Below are 19,722 nucleotides of genomic sequence, written 5' to 3'. Positions count from 1 at the left end.
ACAATTCTGCTGAGCTAGACACACTAGTAGAAAAACAGCAAGTTTCAAAGAAAGATGTGAAGACAACCAAAGTGTTGGCACAGATCTACACTGTAGGCAGAAGCCCATGTCAGCACTTTCCCCATTGTTAATGTGTTTCATTCAGGATTTTACCAAGTTCAGAATATGTTAACACAATCATCAGTCACATCTTTCAGAAGTGTGCTATCTTAACTTACCGCCTCATAAGATTTTACCAGCCATCCTAATTTTTGCATTTGAATTTGCACCAATACAAATTATCCCTGAGACCCAGAATCAAACCTTAATGAAAATGAGAATAGTGAACTATGGACACTTGCAGAAGCCTCTTAGACAAGAAAGAAGGTAAAAGATGTAATAAGATGCTTATTACCATGTATACAAAAAATAACGTTTGGGTCAATTTGCAGTGATTTGCTTTAATCATCTTCCTTGTTACTGAGTGTATAGACAGCATCTGCTACCCATTTCATTTTTCCCTGCAGACATCAGTACGACATCTCTTCTGGAATTCCCAAAAATTCTCTTTGTGTTTGGAAAATATTATAATACAGATCTGTGACATTTCTTTCCTTCCAACCCCCAAACATCATAGACCAGCCCAAGTATTCAGATTTAAATAAGTTATGTTCATATGCACAATTTTGAACTGGTGCCCAAGGCCAGGAAGGAATCAACTAGTGAGAAGAAGTCAGGCCTACCCAGAAACCTATATGAGCCTATGCATTGATGAAAACTAACATATGCACAGGTATAAGGAACTTAGGGAGACTAGAGTGATACATTTTGTTTTAGTTTGCCACAAGTAGTCAGATTCCATCAAGTTCACATTCAGAACAGCACACTTGTTCAGTTTTAGGCTTCGTTAGAGAATACAGATTTTTTTAAAGAAGCTAGGAATTTTTTTCCCCCTAATAATTCTTCTATCCATACCACAAAGATTTCCAGTGCTCCCTGACACAACAGATTTACCCTCCTAAGTTTTCCTACGTCAGTAGGAATCCTGGCCATTGTTTCAGCATGACTTTACTTTGAAAAAGCAGCACTAAAATAAAATCATACAACACCAATATGATCTTTCTTCACTGTCTACAGATCAAGATAATTGTTTGGTTTGGTTTTTTTAATGAAATATCAACCCTTAAAACTCAACTCAGGAGACAAAAAGCAAGTTTAATCCCTTCCTTCTCAAGAACGGTTTGAGGCCCAGTTGAAGTCAGTCATACATGTACAACGTATTTTGGTTGTAGTGCAGTTGTGACTGACCTGTGATAATGCTTATATGTTGCAGCTGAACTGAAAGGTGGACAGTCATAAACATGTATTTTTCTTAAGAGCTGAGTGTGCATTGGAAGGAGGCTTTTTTTTTTTTTTAAATAGCAACACTGGGTTATGTAATAATATTTCTTCAGAGTAAAACTATAAATATAGAAGATTCCATAAATATACCAGACATTCAGTTCAATTTATAGCCCAGTTTTGTTAAATTAGCCAGAGGAGGGTTCCACTTCTGGACTGCCTGAAGAGGGTATTGATTTCTTACCTTTAGCAAAGATTTTTTTTTTTTAAATCCGCTGTTGGACAGGTTAGCAGACTTTTTAGAAAGTCACTGCACTTGTTAAACAGCACTTGTTAAACTCAAGCTGTACTTTCATATAAGCGCAGTAGCATAGCCCCAGAACACAGTATCTGACATGCATTTGAACCACTGCTGCAGAGACTCCCTTCTCCCTGCTTCCTCAGCACTTCACATTCCCTTCCATATGGTTCCCCATGCTCACTAGCATTAGGACAGTAAACAAGACTTGAAATCAGTTCCTCAGTCTCTTTCAGGCTGAGTTTGGTTACAGTGCAGAACAGGGCCAGAAAGAAGGGAAGAGGGCGGTTGGATAGTGGGAGTACAGAAATGCAGGCTTACATGAATATCAACCTAGAACATCAGAGCCTAGCCATTTGCCAAGGTAGGATATCCACAATTAATAGATCCTGTCACTATCATCTCTCCTATTTTCAAACCTTTAATCTGTATAATAGAGATTATATTACTCTTTTGGCTCACATTTTGCTAAAGCAAATCAATTTGTGCTTGTAAACCATCCACATAATAGAGCTTCATAGTAAATTGTAAGGATCTAGTGACTAAGAGGCTGAATTGCAGAATTCCTGCTCAGTCAAAGAGAATTTTGTACGAATCTGGGAGTGAGAAATTCTTAACAAGAATGCTGGGACTTAAGGTACTGGGAGTTTTACTTAAGATTTACTCAGAGTTGGTGTTCTGGGTTGGACCACTGAAGAATTTTGAAGTTGAAGCTAGGCAAAATATGGAATTAAAAAAAAAAAAAAAGGCGGCAGTACAGGAAGATGGAAAGGGGAGATACAATTTTGTGTAGGATGAATATATGAGGAAAGGAGATGAAAATAGAATCTATGCTGTGATGAAAACTGAGTAGGTTGAACCCTCAGGGACAGCTTATGTCTTGCACAAATTCCCATAAATTACAACAACTTCCCGGCACGTTGCATGAGTAGTAGAACCTGACATTTTTTGCTGTGGAGAGAAACTGTTTGTGCCCTCTGAGGTAGAAAGCTAACAAGGTGGTTTTGATCTGCAGGCAAGATACTTTTCAGGTGAAGAGAAGATTGAGAGAAAAAGCAGAACTCGGCATGCTGTTATTGTCTTACAAGTCTGTAAGAGTGGCTAGGGCACAGTGACATACTTGTCAAAGAAAGCAAAAGAAATCGTTTGTCATGTGGCGTGAGTCAAACAGCAGCATTTCAGGATTCTAGCCCACATATAATGAAAAGGCAAGGAGACCACTATTCTTTGTTTAATAAGCAATTTCATCCAGTGTCACACCTTGTTTGGTATCCCAGTTGGGCAGGGTGTCACGGAAGTTGCTGAGAAATACAGGACTTAGGAAATCTGCTAGCTAACTCAAAGTTACTTCTAAAAAGACACAACACTGCTACTGCTAGATCCAACTGGTCACTGACAAAATCCATTTCTGGAAACACAAGTGTGTTCAGAAGAACTGAAACTGATGTCAATCATTTAGTAATTTATTGAGGGGAATGTTGGTCTTTATCTAGTCTCATTAAGGTTTCACTCACTCATTTTCAGTGCTAAATCGTTCAAACACCAAAGGATGGAAAAACATCTGACTCTGATCATATTTGTTGAGACTTCACTTCAGCCTATAAGAAACAATCTGAGAGTTCCCCTTTAGTGGGTGCATTAAAAAATGAACTGATGAGAGTTTAACTGAGTTTAAGGGATATGTAAAGATTTTTTTTTTCTTCATTTTATAATTATGGCTCTTTGGATCAGAAACGTGTATGCAATCCCACTAAAAGATGCATCTATAAAGCAGTCTTCTTAGATGTGGAGATGTAATGTACATAGACCATTAACGTACATTAAAAACAAAATTAACAAGATTAACAAAATGAATTGACCAGATCTGAGTTTTGACTGTCAGTGCATGTAAAAATAAATGCCTGATCTGCTGTTTGGCTGATACCACTTTCCAAAGAAAGAGATAGGTAGCCTACAAATGTATCTAAATTGTGTACAGACACTTACTATCCCATCCCTTAGGCATGTTAAGTTAAAAAGTATTGCTTGATGATTCCTGTAAGGACATAGTTCCCTTCTAGGCTGAGGGACACAGTCAGTTGGGAATGGTTAATCATGGGAAGATGGTTTAATCAGCAGCATCATGAGTAGCATTGTGTCAGGCTGTGTCAAACATGTCAGTGCAAAAATATAATTCTAGGAAAACTAAAGTTGGAAGGGACTTTTGAAGGTCATTATTCTAATCCTTTTGTTCAAATCATAGCTAGGATCAAACACAGATCAGGACAGTTATTCTGATAGTTCTATTGGGCAAATAATACAAGGATAATATAAAATGACAATTCTCATAAAATTCCACCATTTCATTTAACCCATTTCTGGGATTAACACTGAGTGAAGGGCATTTTGAACAGGGGGCAGTGAACTAACCTCTCATGTTTTAAACTGCAAAATTATATTTTAGAGACATTTGTGCACTTGTTAGAAAGGGGAAGCTTGCCAAAGACTGCCTGGACGTAGTACTCTGAGAAAATGGATTTAGTGGAACAACTTTTTTTTTAAATTAATATGCTATAAACAGCTTGAGATGCTTTAAATATTGCTACCATGCTACATTGCCAATATGCTACTAGACTAACACTCTTAAGAGTTTCTTCATGGTACGGTGAAAATAATTTGGCTATCAGTGTTTGGCAGCTGGAAGTGAAGCTGCTCAGATTACAAGCTGAAGAAGTAGAAAATGAGTACTGCTATCATCTGACATAAAAGCAAATTTTCTGCTGAAAGCAAGAAACGTATGAGCTTTCACGTGGCAGATAAATTGGTCTCATGATTTACTGTTAAAGGATATACCATTATGAGGCAATTTCAACTCTTCTACTTGGACCTCACCCTAATATAACTTGTGAAAACAGTTTTGATGTATTTGTGGGCTGCAAAGATGCCTTGGTTAGCTGGAGAAAACAATTCTTTCAAAGCTTCTATCTTACTCTATTTTATTGGATATTTCCTCATTTTGGCAAGCTGCTAGACAGTGCTGATTTTTTCTGTTGTGCTTACAGAAGATGACTGTTCTCAGATAACACAGAAAGGCTAATAATTTTCAAAATTTAAGTTCTGTTTAAATGTCTGGTTGTTTTATGCTTTAGAGTTGTCTTCTTGATATCTGTATAACCTTGTATAGAAGATAGTATTACATGATGATAATTAATAACCTAGCAAACCTCGTAAACTATAGATTCAGCCTAACATTGTTCAAAACCTGAATCAGAGAACTAGAACTTGGATAAAGTTTGTGACTGGATCTGTGATTTGTTATGGAGGGGACCCCTAATAATTTGATCAACCGATACTCAGCAGCAGTGTCTAGCAAGAGCCCTAGCCATGTTTTCCCTACTATGTAGTCTTTTTCATTCAGTAACAGACCTCAAAAGGTGCCAAAAACCAGCACTCTGTATCAGGATATATTGCACAGAGCAAACATTTTGCTATACCAACATGAAGTACATCTGGCTAATACAGAGGGGAACCAAGGCAGCAGAGCTATAGCAATAGTTTCGGTAATATTGTGGTCGGATACCACACAACATGGTTAATATGTAGCAACTCAAAAGACAGGAAAACAGCAATCATGAAAAAAGCAGTCACACATTTGCTGTGTAGAGGGAGAACAGATGTTAAAGAGGTACCATTCAATACCATTGAGGACTGAATGCTTCCCACACAGACAGGCATAACAAGACACAAAGCTACCAAGAAAAAATATATGCAATTAAAACTGCCTTTCATACAATAACAAATAACTTAACAAATTTATTTAAATGATACTTGACTTTTAATGGTTTAAGCACAGAATAGGACACACAGCAAACAGACATACAAAGCTCTACCAGACAGAGGACAACCTATGGTTTAAGGATTACAAGGTAATTGCATCACATGAGGATTTCTATGATTGTGGAGCATCTGGAGTAAATGAAGGAAGGATGACACAGTGACCTTTGGAACAAAGTCTTCTAAATGCTAGAGCACAGACTGGCACTGAGGAACAAAAAAGCTAATTATTATTTTTGTGGTTTGAATGTAAACTAAATAATTTTCAAAAAAATAAGGACATTTTTGACAGTTTAAGTATAGACAGCAAGCTATCCTCCTTTTTACACTGTAGCAGGGTGAAACAAACAGACTTGAGATGAGGGATCTTAGACCTCTGTGTAACTTGGTTTCTTTCATTCTGCCTCTGCAGCACACTGCAGTATAATTGAACTCTTGAACTTCAGAACTAGTCTGTTCCTCTGTCTCAGAGAGAATATAAAAGAACTGAATGAAGGGAGAAAGGCAACAGGGATGATGGAAAGTGTAGAATGGTTTCTGTATAGGGATTGATCATGTATGCAAGAACTCTTCAGTCTGGAAATAAGAAATGACTGACAGATGTAGGGTTTAATCAAATAAGGACTGTGGAAAGGATGAACAGGGATCAACTATTCACTGTTTCTTCCAACATATGAACTGTGGGGAACCAGATGAAGCTAATAGAAGACCAGCAAACAAACAAATGGAGGTGGTTCTTCACACAGCATGTATCAAAACTGCAGTGCTAAAAGTTTACATGAGTTCAAGGATAGACTTAGGAAGTCTACAGAGTAAATGTCCACAAAGCTTTATTAAACACACAGAAACCATACCTGGCTCAGGAAACTCCTCATCTGTAATTGGCTAAATGCCAGAGAATATGTGGGGCAAGTATAGTCACACGTGGCTTGTTCTTACATTCTTCCCTAGGCACCTGCTTTTGGCTGCCATCAGAGACAAGATACGGGGCTGAAAGGACTTTTTGGTCTGACTCAACACTAGAACATAAGAAATAAGAATGCCTAAACCCAGATCATGTTATTAGGCTCAAGAGTCAAATGTAAGAATAATATGAGATCGGATGACTTTAGAGTCTATTAGCCTTACATTCTATTAAAATCTATTAATTAGATTTTTAACTAAGAAAGTGGTGCTAACACTTTCTGCCAGTGAAAACACTTGCTTCATTTAATGGAGAAGTCATCATTATTCACAGCCATTTCTAATATTAAATAAAAATTCTACAGAAGCAATAGATCACATTACAGAATGACAGAAAATTACCTGTGCCTGAAGATTGCGTATCTTAGTTTTTCCATACAATATATTATATGTGCATTTAGTAAATAGCTGTTATTGTAGCTGCGTGTGGCATCTCAGAATCAATCCTGACTACTTTTTATTTCAGATTAAGAATGCTTGGACAAGATAATTCTGAATAGCAGCACAGTACAGCGTGCTAGCTTCTCTAGATATGCGGAACATATCAGGTATGCTAATTACTAAGTGACTGAGGACATAAGCATTCCTCTGCAAGTTTCTTTAGCTAACACACCTATGGTGGCTGCTACGGAGCAGGATAAAATCCTTGTATTCCTCATAAAATTAGTACAATCTTTCTACTTTCAGCACAGTTAACCAGTCTTCTGATGTAAGGTCACAAAACCAAGACTTCATGTCACGCTAGGGCCCAAGCTAGTGGCTCAATGCTTGTGTATTAAAGGAATTAAATAAGACTCGGAAGCTGCTCAAATCTGCTGAGCAGGGTTGTTTCACAACATGAGAGATCACAATTTGATCTGCTTTTCAAAGAGAATACAAGAACACACTAATGGAAACTACACTGAAGGAACAATTGTTGATATCATTGCCAAACTTTCCAAACTTTGTTAGTTCAGAGGCATAGAAAATTAAATCAGATTCCAAGTTATTTTTGTTGCGGAGGGAGCTGCCCTTATTGTATTAGTTACAGCAGAATGTAACATTGGAAATGGACATAGAACAGAACAGAACTGAGCACGCTAGAAATATGAGTATTTAGAAAATAACATGATCTGCAAGACAGAAAAGACATTGTGATTTTTATCTATAAAGTTATCAATAAATTAGAAACAATATTGAAATTTAAGTCGCAATCATCTAACCTTCTTATGCAAAAGAATCAGTTCTATTGGTCTCAGCCTTGAACGCTGTGCACCACAAGCAGAGAAAGGCTACACCTCCATGGCCTGCAGTCTTAGCCAAAAAGCCAACAGATGGTTCCCCAGTGCCGCCCTGTGTTGAAAATACGTAAGTACATGGACAGATCCTTTTACGTAAGAGTGTGCTATAGGAAATAGTGTATGCTTGGTTTACGTGCAAAACAACAGCACATGCACAGCAAAGTATGGGTCTGAGTTTTTTTATCACAGGTCCTTCACTAAGAGATGCACTGCCAAAGACTTTCTTTCATTACACTGCTGAATAACAAAAAGAGACATTGATCCTATAGCAATATAATATTTACATGCAATCCCAGCAAATGAGGTAGGAATGGCCGTAGATTTAGCTAAACAATAAAGAAAAATCAAGTAACTTTTGGCAGCAAATCATCCAAGCAGTATTTGTCATCACTAATTTATTACTCAAAAGGAAGAGTATGTAAACAATGTATTTGATCTACCCAGTAGCAATTGTGGTGCCAGATATGCTTGTGTAGATAAGGATTTTGGCTAGCAACAGTTTGTGTACATACAAATAGCAATTTAGTGATAGCTGATTTAGAACAGGCCAAAGTCTCACCTTAAATTGTAACAAATCTATACATTTACTGTTTGAAAGCTTGTACTATGAATAACAGGAAATTAAAACTATATACATTCATAATAGTGTTGAGAAAATATATTTTTATTTTTTTCCATAATCTCTGCATAATTGTTATTCATATTCCTGCTTATAGTCAGAATTATCAATATAGTTCTCCACTGTCTTAATTAGCACCTCTACGCACATGAACCTGGTATGTCTGTACAAGGAAGATATTTCAGCATATACTTGAATAGTTTTACAACTGCTGGAAACGCATTCTGATTGTCTGTGATCATTCTGTTAGGGTAAGAAAGGTACCAATATGTAAGCATGTATTGGTGCACATACAACCAGTGCCTTGTAAACACTCCTCCTATCACAAGTTCTAAAGCAGTTTTCCCTGAACATAACAAACAGGAAATCTTTTCTCTGGCCAGTCGTATAAAACTATCGTCATTTGCTACTGAGCTGGTTAAGGGATATCATTTTGTAATATTATTAGAAGACTGATTAACAACAATGCACATGGCACAGAATATTTCAAACTTTCTATTTATAGTGGAAGGTACACATCTTTTATTATGTTCTGGAACTGATCCCAGGGTGGCTCTTCACTAAGTTATTTTCTCTGGTGATAAAGAAGCACTGAGAGTGTTCTCATTTGTACTTGCTACCTCATGGGCTGCTGTCACAAACAGTGTTTGCAAGAGCTTAGAAATGTCTGGTACGTGTCTTTTCCTACACTGCACTTTCCTTTGCAGTAGTTGCAGAGCAGAGACATTATTAGCTGCTGTGTACCACCATGGATCCCATTTATATAGGAGACCCTGCTGTAATCAAGAAAGCAACATTCAGATCAGCTATGAACTAGCCCATAATTCTCTGATCAAGGCAAAGTGTGCCACTTTCACACTGTCATTAATAGCACCATTGAATTGAGTTTGTTGTAAGACAGCTATACCAACCCTGCAAATTGCAGCCTATCAGTTCTTAAAGGGAGCTTATAAAAAATATGGTGGCAAACTCTTTAGCAGGGCCTGTTGCAACAGGACAAGGGGGAATGGCTTTAAACTAAAGGGGGGTAGATTTAGACTAGATATAAGGAAGAAATGTTTTACGCTGAGGGTGGTGAAGCACTGGCCCAGGTTGCCCAGAGAGGTGGTGGATGCCCCATCCCTGGAAACGTTCAAGGTCAGGTTGGACAGGGCTCTGAGCAACCTGATTTAGTTCAGGATGTCCCTGCCCACAGCAGGGGGGTTGGACTAGATGACCTTTAAAGGTCCCTTCCAACCCAAACTATTCTATGATTCTATGAAATACTACCTTGTTTCAATGGCTGAAGAACTAAGGGGTTTAGGCTAGCAACTTCCTCCCTTCAGCATTAGCAGGCAAACAAGGTTACTAACATCAGTTTCCAGCGTCTCAGCAGATACGTGCTACTTGGTGATCGTTATTCTACAATCACTTACTAGACAAACATCCAGGGGATCCTTCTAAAGACAAAAATTAGAGAGGATTTAAAACGTCTTTTTGGTACAGCTAACCATCCACCAGAGAGAAGCTCATGCATGCATACAAAGAAAGATAAATCATTTGAATGATGAATGCAACACCCCCTTAATAGTTAAGCCAAAGCAAATTCTATTCAAAATGTTTCTTAGCAGTACCATAGACTTCTTGAGCTTGGAAAGTTTTCAGAAGTTATTTGCCAATCTAAGAAAGCTTCCCGTGTTAATGACTGAATTGTTGCACTACATATAATATGCATGCACACAACAAACTTCACAGATTTAGACCTTTTTTTTTTTTAAACACAGAAATGCAGCCTAATTTCACTGCTGTTGATAGAATTAGACCAGAGCTTATGTGGTCAGAAGCATGTTCATACTTCAAAAGCCCCACCCACATTTGGTCACTAGAATAAGATACCGAGTTGTTTAGCCACTGTTGTGTTTAGCATGTTATTGAACATAACTACACTGCTCCCCTTGTTAATGGAAATATTCGTTAAATTTCCCATGAAGTTTGTGTGCTACTAGTATAAATTTGACAAATAAATCAGATGCTTTTAGAGAATATTAAAGACAGCTTACAAACAGTCTGAAGTTTTCATAACGATCCAGCAGTCACATAGAGCTCTTCAGAAACATGCTCCCTAGCTAATGTTAACTCTAATATCTATGATATTACATCTAATAGCCTGTCTTCAGTGTCTTACTCAAGGGAGTCTTAGCATTTCAACACCTGTCTGGGATCTTTTTTGAAACAGAAATCCCAGGCTGTTGCTGCAATTCTGAGGTTCATTTGTTTCCTTGTTTAAATGAAAGATACAGCCAGAGGCAGAGGCCATCTGGCAAGCTAACTTCGACTGAAGTGAGGAAACACGTTTCTGAAAAATGTAAGGACAGATGCTTCAGAAGTTCAACCAGATCCTTACACCACTGGATTAGAACTAAACTAATACTGATACCAACAGTTGTACAGACAACTGCTCTTTGCCACCAAAAGTAAAGTTTTAAAGAGGAAAATCTTACAGAGGTGTCACCCAATGCTACAGGAACATACAGGTTCTTTTAGGGATCCTTGGTAGAATGAGGACTGGCCACAGGGTTGTAGTTACAATTAGAGCTTTATTATGACATAAAAAATTTAATTATCAGCATAGCTTATTGTTATCTACAATTTCTAGCAGTTAGCATAGCTTATTGCTACACAGAATTTTTAGCAATTATCATAGCTTTCAGTTAAGCAGAATTTCTAGTAATCAGTATAGCTTTCTTACTATCTGGAGTCTTTAGTTACCTAGGCTTTTAGTCACCTGGGCCCTCTGCAGATCAGGTCAAATTCTTAATAATCAGCATGTGATACAATAATCATAATCTAGATTCAGACTTTACCTAAAAGAACCTGCCTGTCCCTGTAGCATCGGGTGACAAAAGGTACTGGGCATTTCTCCTTGAATTTTTTTGGGGTTTTTTTTTTCAATAAAAATCTGCAACTTAGTTCAATCTAGATGTGCCACTGGCAATAAGTTAATAAAGAGCCCTTCCAAAGTTACTTCTGGAGAAATAATGATGTGTATAAAGGTGATTTCATTAGAAGAAGAGACATTGCCCAGCACTTCCTTTCATTAGTTGATTTTCACGAGTGGTTTTCAGAAATTCACTTTAGAATACAAAGAACTGGTTTGGGTTTTTTCCTTACCCAGTCTGTATTAAATGTAGTTAAAAGGAACTGGAATTATGAATCAGATTAAATCCAAATCAAAATCTTTATTACACAAATAGTATTTTGAAGATACAATACTTTACTTCAGTGGAGTTACTCTGGATTTGCTTTTGGTCTCATTATATACTCTTATGAGATCAAAAACAGCTAAGCGGATTTGGGGGTGGGGTGGTACAATCCTTTTTCCGTGGTGAAAGATGCTTTTTAACTTAATATTATGCACTACATTTGCCAGGTTTGTAAAATTCTACCTCAACACTTAGGGAAATAATCTGTATCACAGTCTTAAACTTAGGAGAGCGAGCTATGCATAACTCTTTTTTTTCTGTGCATGTTTTTATGGAAAATACCCTTCCAGTTTCACTTCTGTGACTCTTGAACATTTCTGTTGGTGCTGCTGGTTTAGTTCCTCCTTTAAGTTTTTAGAAATGAACTTCAAAAGAAGATGTTTTGACATCAGGATAACAAAATGTTTTCATATTCTTTTGCCAGACACTGAAGAACTTAGGATTCACACAGGATTTGAATACTGCACTGACTACCAAGTTTCCTAGGACATAAAGTCATAGCCCCTTGCTGGCACAGCAGGAGGACCACGTAATAATATATTTTTTCTCTGACACGGAGCATGTCTTCTATAACCCTATATCCAGACTATTCTGATGGTTACTGTTTGGCTAAGGGACTGCAATTTCCCAGAGCATTAGAAATACAACTCCCACCCACTTTATTGTATCAGTACAGTCTCACTATAGGACAAATGCTGATTTCCTTTATGCCAGCATATTAAAACAGCTAAAGCATGATCAACTGTTTTCTGCTGAATTAAAAAAGATGACATAAAGGCAGTAAGCACAATTTTTTATGCTTTGGAATGGAATTTCGTGTCAAATGTAATGCACATTTGTGGTTTATCTGCCACCTCTCTTTTTTTGGCTTTTATAAAATAAAATGTTGAGTTATTCATACAAACAAGAGTAGAATAGCATAAAGAAGGTTTCTCCTCATAGCTGTTGATTAGATCAGTAACTTTAACAAAGTAGCAAGCTTCTTTAAATAGAGACACTTTTGAAAGACCACCGACATGCTTTAAAATCTGCTGAAGTATGATGGATGTATAACTACAAGCAAAGTCAGGTGCTGCACTGTATTTTTATTTTTGCTTTGTATGCAAAAATGCACACTGTCTTCCTAAACAACAGGAACTGCCATATGTGGTCAGATGTTTTTAAGAGTGAGCATTAGGATGTGAGCTTATATGCCATATTAGTCTACAGAATATCAGTTAAGAGAGCTTTCTCTTGAGTAGTTCCCTAACACCTTCAGAATAAAAGCAGAGTGCAAAGCACTGAGGATATTGGCAACTGAGAACTGAAGAATTGCCAGAATGAGTCAAGCTGAAGAAAGCAGTATCCACTCGACGTGGAATATTGTGAGGTCAGTAGTCTGCATAATACTGAGCTTGTCATTTATTATTGGGACCCCAGGAAATTGCATCGTCATCTGGACTGTGTGTACAAAAATGAAGCAAGTATCTCCTTCAGTCCTGCTGATCTTGAACCTGGCCATTGCAGATGTCCTTGTACTGATTACTTTACCAGTTTGGATTTACTCCTTTGCTGACTCATGGGTTTTTGGAGTCATCTTCTGCAAAATACTAGTTTTCATTATTTACTGCAGCATGTATGCTAGTATATTTCTAATTACAGCACTGAGCTTGGAGCGGTTAATGGCTGTGTTTTACCCTTTCACAATTCAAAAATACAAAACAAAAGAAAAGATTTCTTTAATCGTGTTCCTCATTTGGTTCCTGTCTATTACTTTTGGCATTTCTGTCATTCCATTTCAAGAGACAGAAGAAATGAACGGTAGACTACTATGCACATGTCGCAACTACTCTTCTAATAGACAGAAAGTGTCATATCTTTTGCTGGAGACTCTTGCAGGTTTTGTAATCCCTTTTTTAATTATTTGCACTTGTTACCTGTGTGTTGCAAGAAGAATAAGCAGAATGACTTACCAAACCAAGCAGCGATCAGAACGGCTCATTGCCAGCATTGTGGTGGCATTCATTTTATGCTGGTTCCCTCATCATCTCTTTAACATCCTAGATATTATTTCAATTCAGATAGAACTCTCTAACGAGGAAATGTCTTTGGCACTGGATGAAATTGTGGGCAGAGGAGTGTACATCTCTGGAGCTCTTGTATTCATCAGTAGCTGTATTAACCCTCTACTTTATGCTTTTGCTGCACGAAGATTTCAAAATCACCTGAGATTTGCCAAGATATCAAAGCTGTTTGAACAGATGAGTCAGACTGTAACAGAGGAAGACAAGAAAAAAAGTTTGGTTGTAACCAAACAAGAAGATACTTTAGTAAGCACAGAAAATCTCTGACAAGGAACATGGACTTAGTGAATAATGTTGTTCTGTGTCATTCCTTCAGTAGTCCTTTCTCCTCATACTCTCAGTTTCATTTACTAAGCCATCCAGGTAAAGCTAGAGACAGGTAAAAGTTATTGGGGTTTGTTTTGTGTGTTATAAAGAATTGGCATTGACAACCTAGTTCGGTTCCTAAGTTAGTATCCACATCATGAAATTAGCACTATTTCACTGGTGCTGAGAACTTCAGCAAGGTGGCTAGAAGCTCAAAGTGTAAGGAATGCAGCATTTTTACTTTCCATTAAAATTATTTGTGATTTCTAGAAAGTCTGTGTGCAGAAAACAGAAAAGGATTGTATGTGGAAAACAGAAGCTTTGAAAGTTTAAAACTAAGTTTTCCTTCAGAAAAAATTGTTAGATGCTCAAAAATCCTTGTATAAAGTTTTAAGAGAGCATACTTAATTTCTTGATATGGGTAAGAATGGTTTTAAAGTATATTAATGACACATAAAGCTCTTTTGGGTAGATGGAAAATATAAAACTATTTAGGTTTGAAAGTAATAAGGGTTGTTTACACAGTCAAGCTCATTTACTGAATTATCTTGTGTTAATAGGTTTTAACAAATAAAATGTGAAGTGTGACATGCCTCTTCAGAAAAAACAGGAGGTACAAGAATTCTGTGTTGTATGGCAAACATAGTTACAGACTTCATGCTATATTTGATGTCAAATACCTTGCATACTTCAGTGGCAATTAAACTATTGATATATTAAATATACATACTATGAGTATCCTCAAAAAGTTTGATTCAGTTAAGATTCCAAGGTGTCTATTAAATTATGGAGGAATTGGATCAGGCTCTGGTGGGAGAGAAGGAGAGATCCTTGATACTATTTTTTATGTGTAAGAAAATTATGGTAGCAGTACAAAGTGTCTAATATCATAAGAACTTCACCTTGCAAATAAAAGCATTATTTTTTCTTCACTTGTAGAATAGAGTGGACTTTGCCATAAGAAACCAATACATTTAGCACTTGCAAGGACCTTATTTTAGTTTTGTGAATGTGTGCAAACTCACTGTGTAAAAACTGCATGGCATTGAGTGTTTGCTTTTGAAGTTTTTATTATTTCAATTGTGCCTAACATTTTTTATGTTTGCTCTTGCTTATTTTTAAGTCAATGATTTGTAATAAGATCAAGATAACTACTGATTACTAAGAAACATAATGTAGTTTCTTGTACATTGTTCTGGACAGCTGCTAAATATGTTACTCATCCTTACATTACAAATGTAAAGACTTTACAAATACTAACTAGAACTTAATTTTCAAAATCTGATTATGTAACAATGAAGGATATTTGAGTTGTATTAATTTAGCTTGTAAACTGAAATAAACATGGGGAAGTAAAATCCTTACCTGTTAACGTAAGAATATTTCTCTAGACGTTGCATATGTATTTGTTATTCCTGCTAGTTATGAAAAAGTCATTTTTTCTTCTCAGTAATAGAAAAGTCCACACCACAGAGGGCTTTCCATCAATAGGACTCCTTCACTGAAATTAAAGTAAATAAAACTTTAGCAAGACCTTGTTTGCAGCAAAGAGTAAGCAGCAGATGAAATTCCTTAGACTTTACCCCATCCACCTACCACTCTTTTTTCACCCCACTAATGGCTCTTTAATTGCCATTAGTATATTCAATATAGCAATGTGGCATTATTTCACAATAAAAGCAGCAACTTTAGTTATCTACTGCATAAAAAAGTGAAGCTGTATTTCCCAATATGTTCTTGAGATAGGAGTCACTCACTATTCAACAACACAGAACAGATGAGGAGATAATAAGCACATGAGCACTGCAACTGAACTAGAGTCAAGTCTAGGCCACAAGGAACCAAGCATTTCACAACTTACAGGTTGGGAAAAGACCCAGATAAACTTTAGTACAAGCTACCTGACCAGAATTTTCTTTTCTAGCAGTCTGTGCCCTATACCTAGCTATAATCCATCTTCTTCTTAGGAATTGGGTTAAACCCCTACCCATCTCTGTGCGTGTATCATCCATCTCATGAATGAAGCAGTCTTTTTTTGTGCCATTTGCTATTCAACAAACCTTTTGGGAGCACTGACTGCATGTTAAGTGCCTTATGCTCAGCTATGCCTAACCCAGGACAGACTATAAAGGGATCAGTGGCCAGATACATAATCTGTGCAATACTGCCTACTGCAGTGTTGTTTGGGTTTTTTTTTGTTTTTTTTAAGACAATGGGTAAGGAATAGTGAGTCAGACCTTTTTTCTTTTCTTTTTATCCTGTCACTCACAGACAAGTGAACTTTGCTGCTCAGGCTGCATCCTGCCCAGCATCCAGGAATCTTAAAAAGGGAACTAGTAACATCCACAGATTGGTAAATACATTCTAGGGAATAGTGAAATGATTAGTTAAGGCAGTTTTGAATTGAAAGCTGTTACTCTGAGGATTCAGACTCATTTACTACCATGAGGTAGCAGCAGGTGCTGCTCTTCCACTGAAATTACAGTACTTAGTACAGAGACCTAAACTAAGTTAACTAAACAATGAGAATGTTTCTTATGGTCAACAGACCAAAAAGCAGCACATTATCTATATTCTACTTCTGTGCTTTGACAGTAGATAGCATGAATTTTCTGCCTCAATATTCAGTTCTCACATTTTCTCCGCTGCTTTTTACTCACAACTGCAGTTCTGAAGTACTTGTAAAACATGCAGTCCATCAAGGAGCTAGAACCGTCCTCTTATGTTCATATTAATGGCCTTGGATGGCTGCCTCCACTAGTCAGTCATTTTTAAGAATTATGTTTCTTTTGAGGGCTGTTTGAGGAGTGGTAAAAGATGCCAAAACAGCAACCTTAACTAATTTCACTTTTCTACAGAGCAAGTAGAGCTAATTCTTGGAAACGCTGGTATGCACAGATAAAAAAACCACTGATTTAATATTTTTGGCAACACAGCCGTGATGTAACTGGGTCCGTAAGAGTCAATGTAGAAGTATAAGCTGATGACATGGTTGACCACTTCTTCCTTTGACAGGTACACATCAGGCCTATCAATGTAGCAAGCTTTACCACTTCATCTATGCTAACCTCCTCTATCACAAAACTACAGGGATTCTAATAGGCCCATTCAGCCAATGGACAGTGGATATTCTCATCTCCTAAAGTACTGAATCCCAGCCAAACCTAAGACCTAGCATAGATTTGGTCCAAAATGCTGCATCTTATGATAGTGATACTTCATGCTTCTTGTTGACTACATTACATATTCATCTTATAGATTATATTGGAAGATTGATAAAAAGCAAAGACTTTCCTTGATTGTTCAAGCTAGTTCAAAGCAGTGACTTGGAGGTGAGAGCAGTCTTACTAGTAACTCTTGTGGCACTCAGACCCTTCTGAGAAAAATGAGATTTCGTCTCATTTGAGTTCCTCTTATTTTTCTTACTTCCGTCCTTGTATATGAAGTCTGTCTCTGTGGTTTCAGTGTCCAGCTATTTCTCATGACACAGCAAGGAAGAAGGCTGAGCTAAGAGAGGGCCGCTTCAGTCACCTGAGTCAAATCACCTCAGATTACACTGAAGTACAGGGAACATTATGTGGAATCAATGCAACACTGCTTAGAACACTGAGTACAAGGAGGTAACCAGATGGTTTGAATTTCTCATGTTTGTAAGAATTAATAATCTTCTAACATTAATCTCTAACATTAAAGTCTTACCCAGCCTGAAACTTGCTGTGAACATTCCATGGGTATACATCGGGAATTTATCACATTTACTGTAGTAGGATCATGCTGCATAAAGTGAATTCATGCTGTATTAACAGGATTGAAGGAGAGCCTGAAGTATTTTTAGTTCATACATAGCCAATATACAAGAAGGATAAAAAAGAACACAAAAAGTATCAGTCTTACACCTTTTGTTGCCTGCTGACATCAAAAGTTTTCTGTAAGCATCATGGTAAAAGAGTTATTACAGAGGTCTGGATTAAAACAGTGGAGCTTTGTGGATATTTAGAGGCAACTTGTAATTTAAGAGGTAACACAAGGGAAATCACAGAGATCCTTATTTGCAGGCAGAAACAGGGCAACTGCATTATACTAAAGAAAATTTATTATTTTTTTTCTTTAACAAAACCAGCAGGACATTGTCTAGGAAGAAGTAGAGCAAAAGTTAAGAGACATTTTAAAGACAGTTAAGACTGCAGTTATGGAACTCTTAGGATTACTATTAACAGGACTAAAAGAAAGATTTGCATGCAGGACTTGGGTGAAAGGAGTAAAAGAACCTGGAAGCTAACAAATGACATGGAGACTACATAGGCGTGCAAATTCTTTCACATTCAAGCAAGAGTCTGATCCATAATAAATATTTTAGAAGATGCAGAATTAGCAAATATTTACAATGGTGAAGTTTTTCTCTGGTTTTATATCCTACAACTCTTGTATTACTCCCTTTTCTGCATGTATAGGGAAAAGGGAAGACTAAGGAAAAATTTATATTTGATTGGAGTGGAAAAGCAAGTGAGAAATAAGTCAGTTAAGATTATTAAGAAGAATATGGCCTTAGAATGAAATTGAGAAGTTCCGCTATGAAAGCTGACTATACAAAGAGAACAGAGAGGGAAGTGGGAACTATGTTGTTGCAAGGCAGTTTCAGGTTTTTGTAAATGCTTTCTTGTCAGATCAGTTAAGCACTAAAACAGTGTTCTTTCTTAGAAAACTCCTCAGCTAGACCTCCACTGGTTGTTAATAGCTTAAAGAAAAAAATCGAATAAAACATAGTTTCGAGAGACATAACCCTGTCCTCTAAGAGGGTGAGTAGCTTATGCTGCTCGTGTTAGCATTAAGAGTTGGGTGTGACCAGGGCTATGATGATGACCACTAGGATTTCAGAAACTTTACAACACTGTTTACAGTACTAAGAAAATTCTTGCACTGATAGGTATGGAGATAAGAGAATCGTATGCTATTTGATTCCTTCATGTCTTCTTTCCCCTTAAATCAATTATTTTAAGTCATGCTGGTGGTTCTTAGTAAGGATTAAACATTTTAAACTAGATTCATTTAAGTTGAAAAAAGGTTCAGATTAGAAGAAAATTATATTTATGGAATGTGTGAAGTCAGTGATTTAAGTGATGGAATTAATGGAAAGGATGCTATAAAGTCTTCCATTACAGGTTAAACAGTCACAACTCTTACGTTAGGAAGATTATACATCTGCTACAACTGCAAAATCTACTTAATTTAATAGAAATCAGCTACCTGAACTGCATCTTGATTGCAAACATAACTGGTTACACTCCAGTTTTGGCTGCAATTGTCTAAGTACTAACAGTGTGTACAATTAAGTGCATCACTATTTCCATTGGCTATTAACTAGAAAACAGTGCTAACTGTACTGAGACATCTAGAAACATTAGTGTATTGTAATTATGGATGTCCATAAAGTGAAGTGTATGTCCAGATGGTCTTAAATCAAAGGATTAGGAGTTTGGACTGCTGTTGGTAGATCTTAAAGTGACAAAATCTGACTTCATTTTTGTATAGCAGACCTGTTCACGATGTAGCACATTACATAAAAAATGAAGGGCTAAATATTTCATTTTCAAAGAATTATGAATTTGAAGCACCATTTATGGCCTGTCATTAACCTGGTAGTGTCACTATAAAAATGACAATAGGAAAATAGCCATGTGAAGATCGCTTCTAGTCATTGACACCTCATGCTATGGCAAGACGTGGCAGTGTAGACAATCTAAAAACATGTTGCAGATTCCACATCTTAACTGTACTACATGACTTCAACAGTTATTGTAATATTAACATTCACTGTATA

At 36.9% G+C, this 19,722-nt stretch overlaps 1 protein-coding gene and 1 long non-coding RNA gene across 3 annotated transcripts in view; both read left to right on the top strand.

Annotated features, from left to right (window-relative positions):
- LOC143165479 (uncharacterized) overlaps nucleotides 1-19,722 on the top strand; it is a 91,923-nt gene that overhangs the window by 43,096 nt on the left and 29,105 nt on the right. The window lies entirely within an intron of this gene.
- LOC143165473 (leukotriene B4 receptor 1-like) lies at nucleotides 12,786-14,115 on the top strand. The gene has a single exon (XM_076348931.1). It carries the CDS (start codon nucleotides 12,855-12,857, stop codon nucleotides 13,863-13,865), a length of 1,011 nt encoding a protein of 336 aa, XP_076205046.1. The 5' UTR covers nucleotides 12,786-12,854; the 3' UTR covers nucleotides 13,866-14,115.

This window comes from Aptenodytes patagonicus, chromosome 11 (assembly GCF_965638725.1).
Source record: "Aptenodytes patagonicus chromosome 11, bAptPat1.pri.cur, whole genome shotgun sequence".
Taxonomy (NCBI): Eukaryota; Metazoa; Chordata; class Aves; order Sphenisciformes; family Spheniscidae; genus Aptenodytes; species Aptenodytes patagonicus.
Note: the sequence above shows the minus strand (reverse complement) of the source record. Positions and strands in the feature narration are given on the sequence as shown.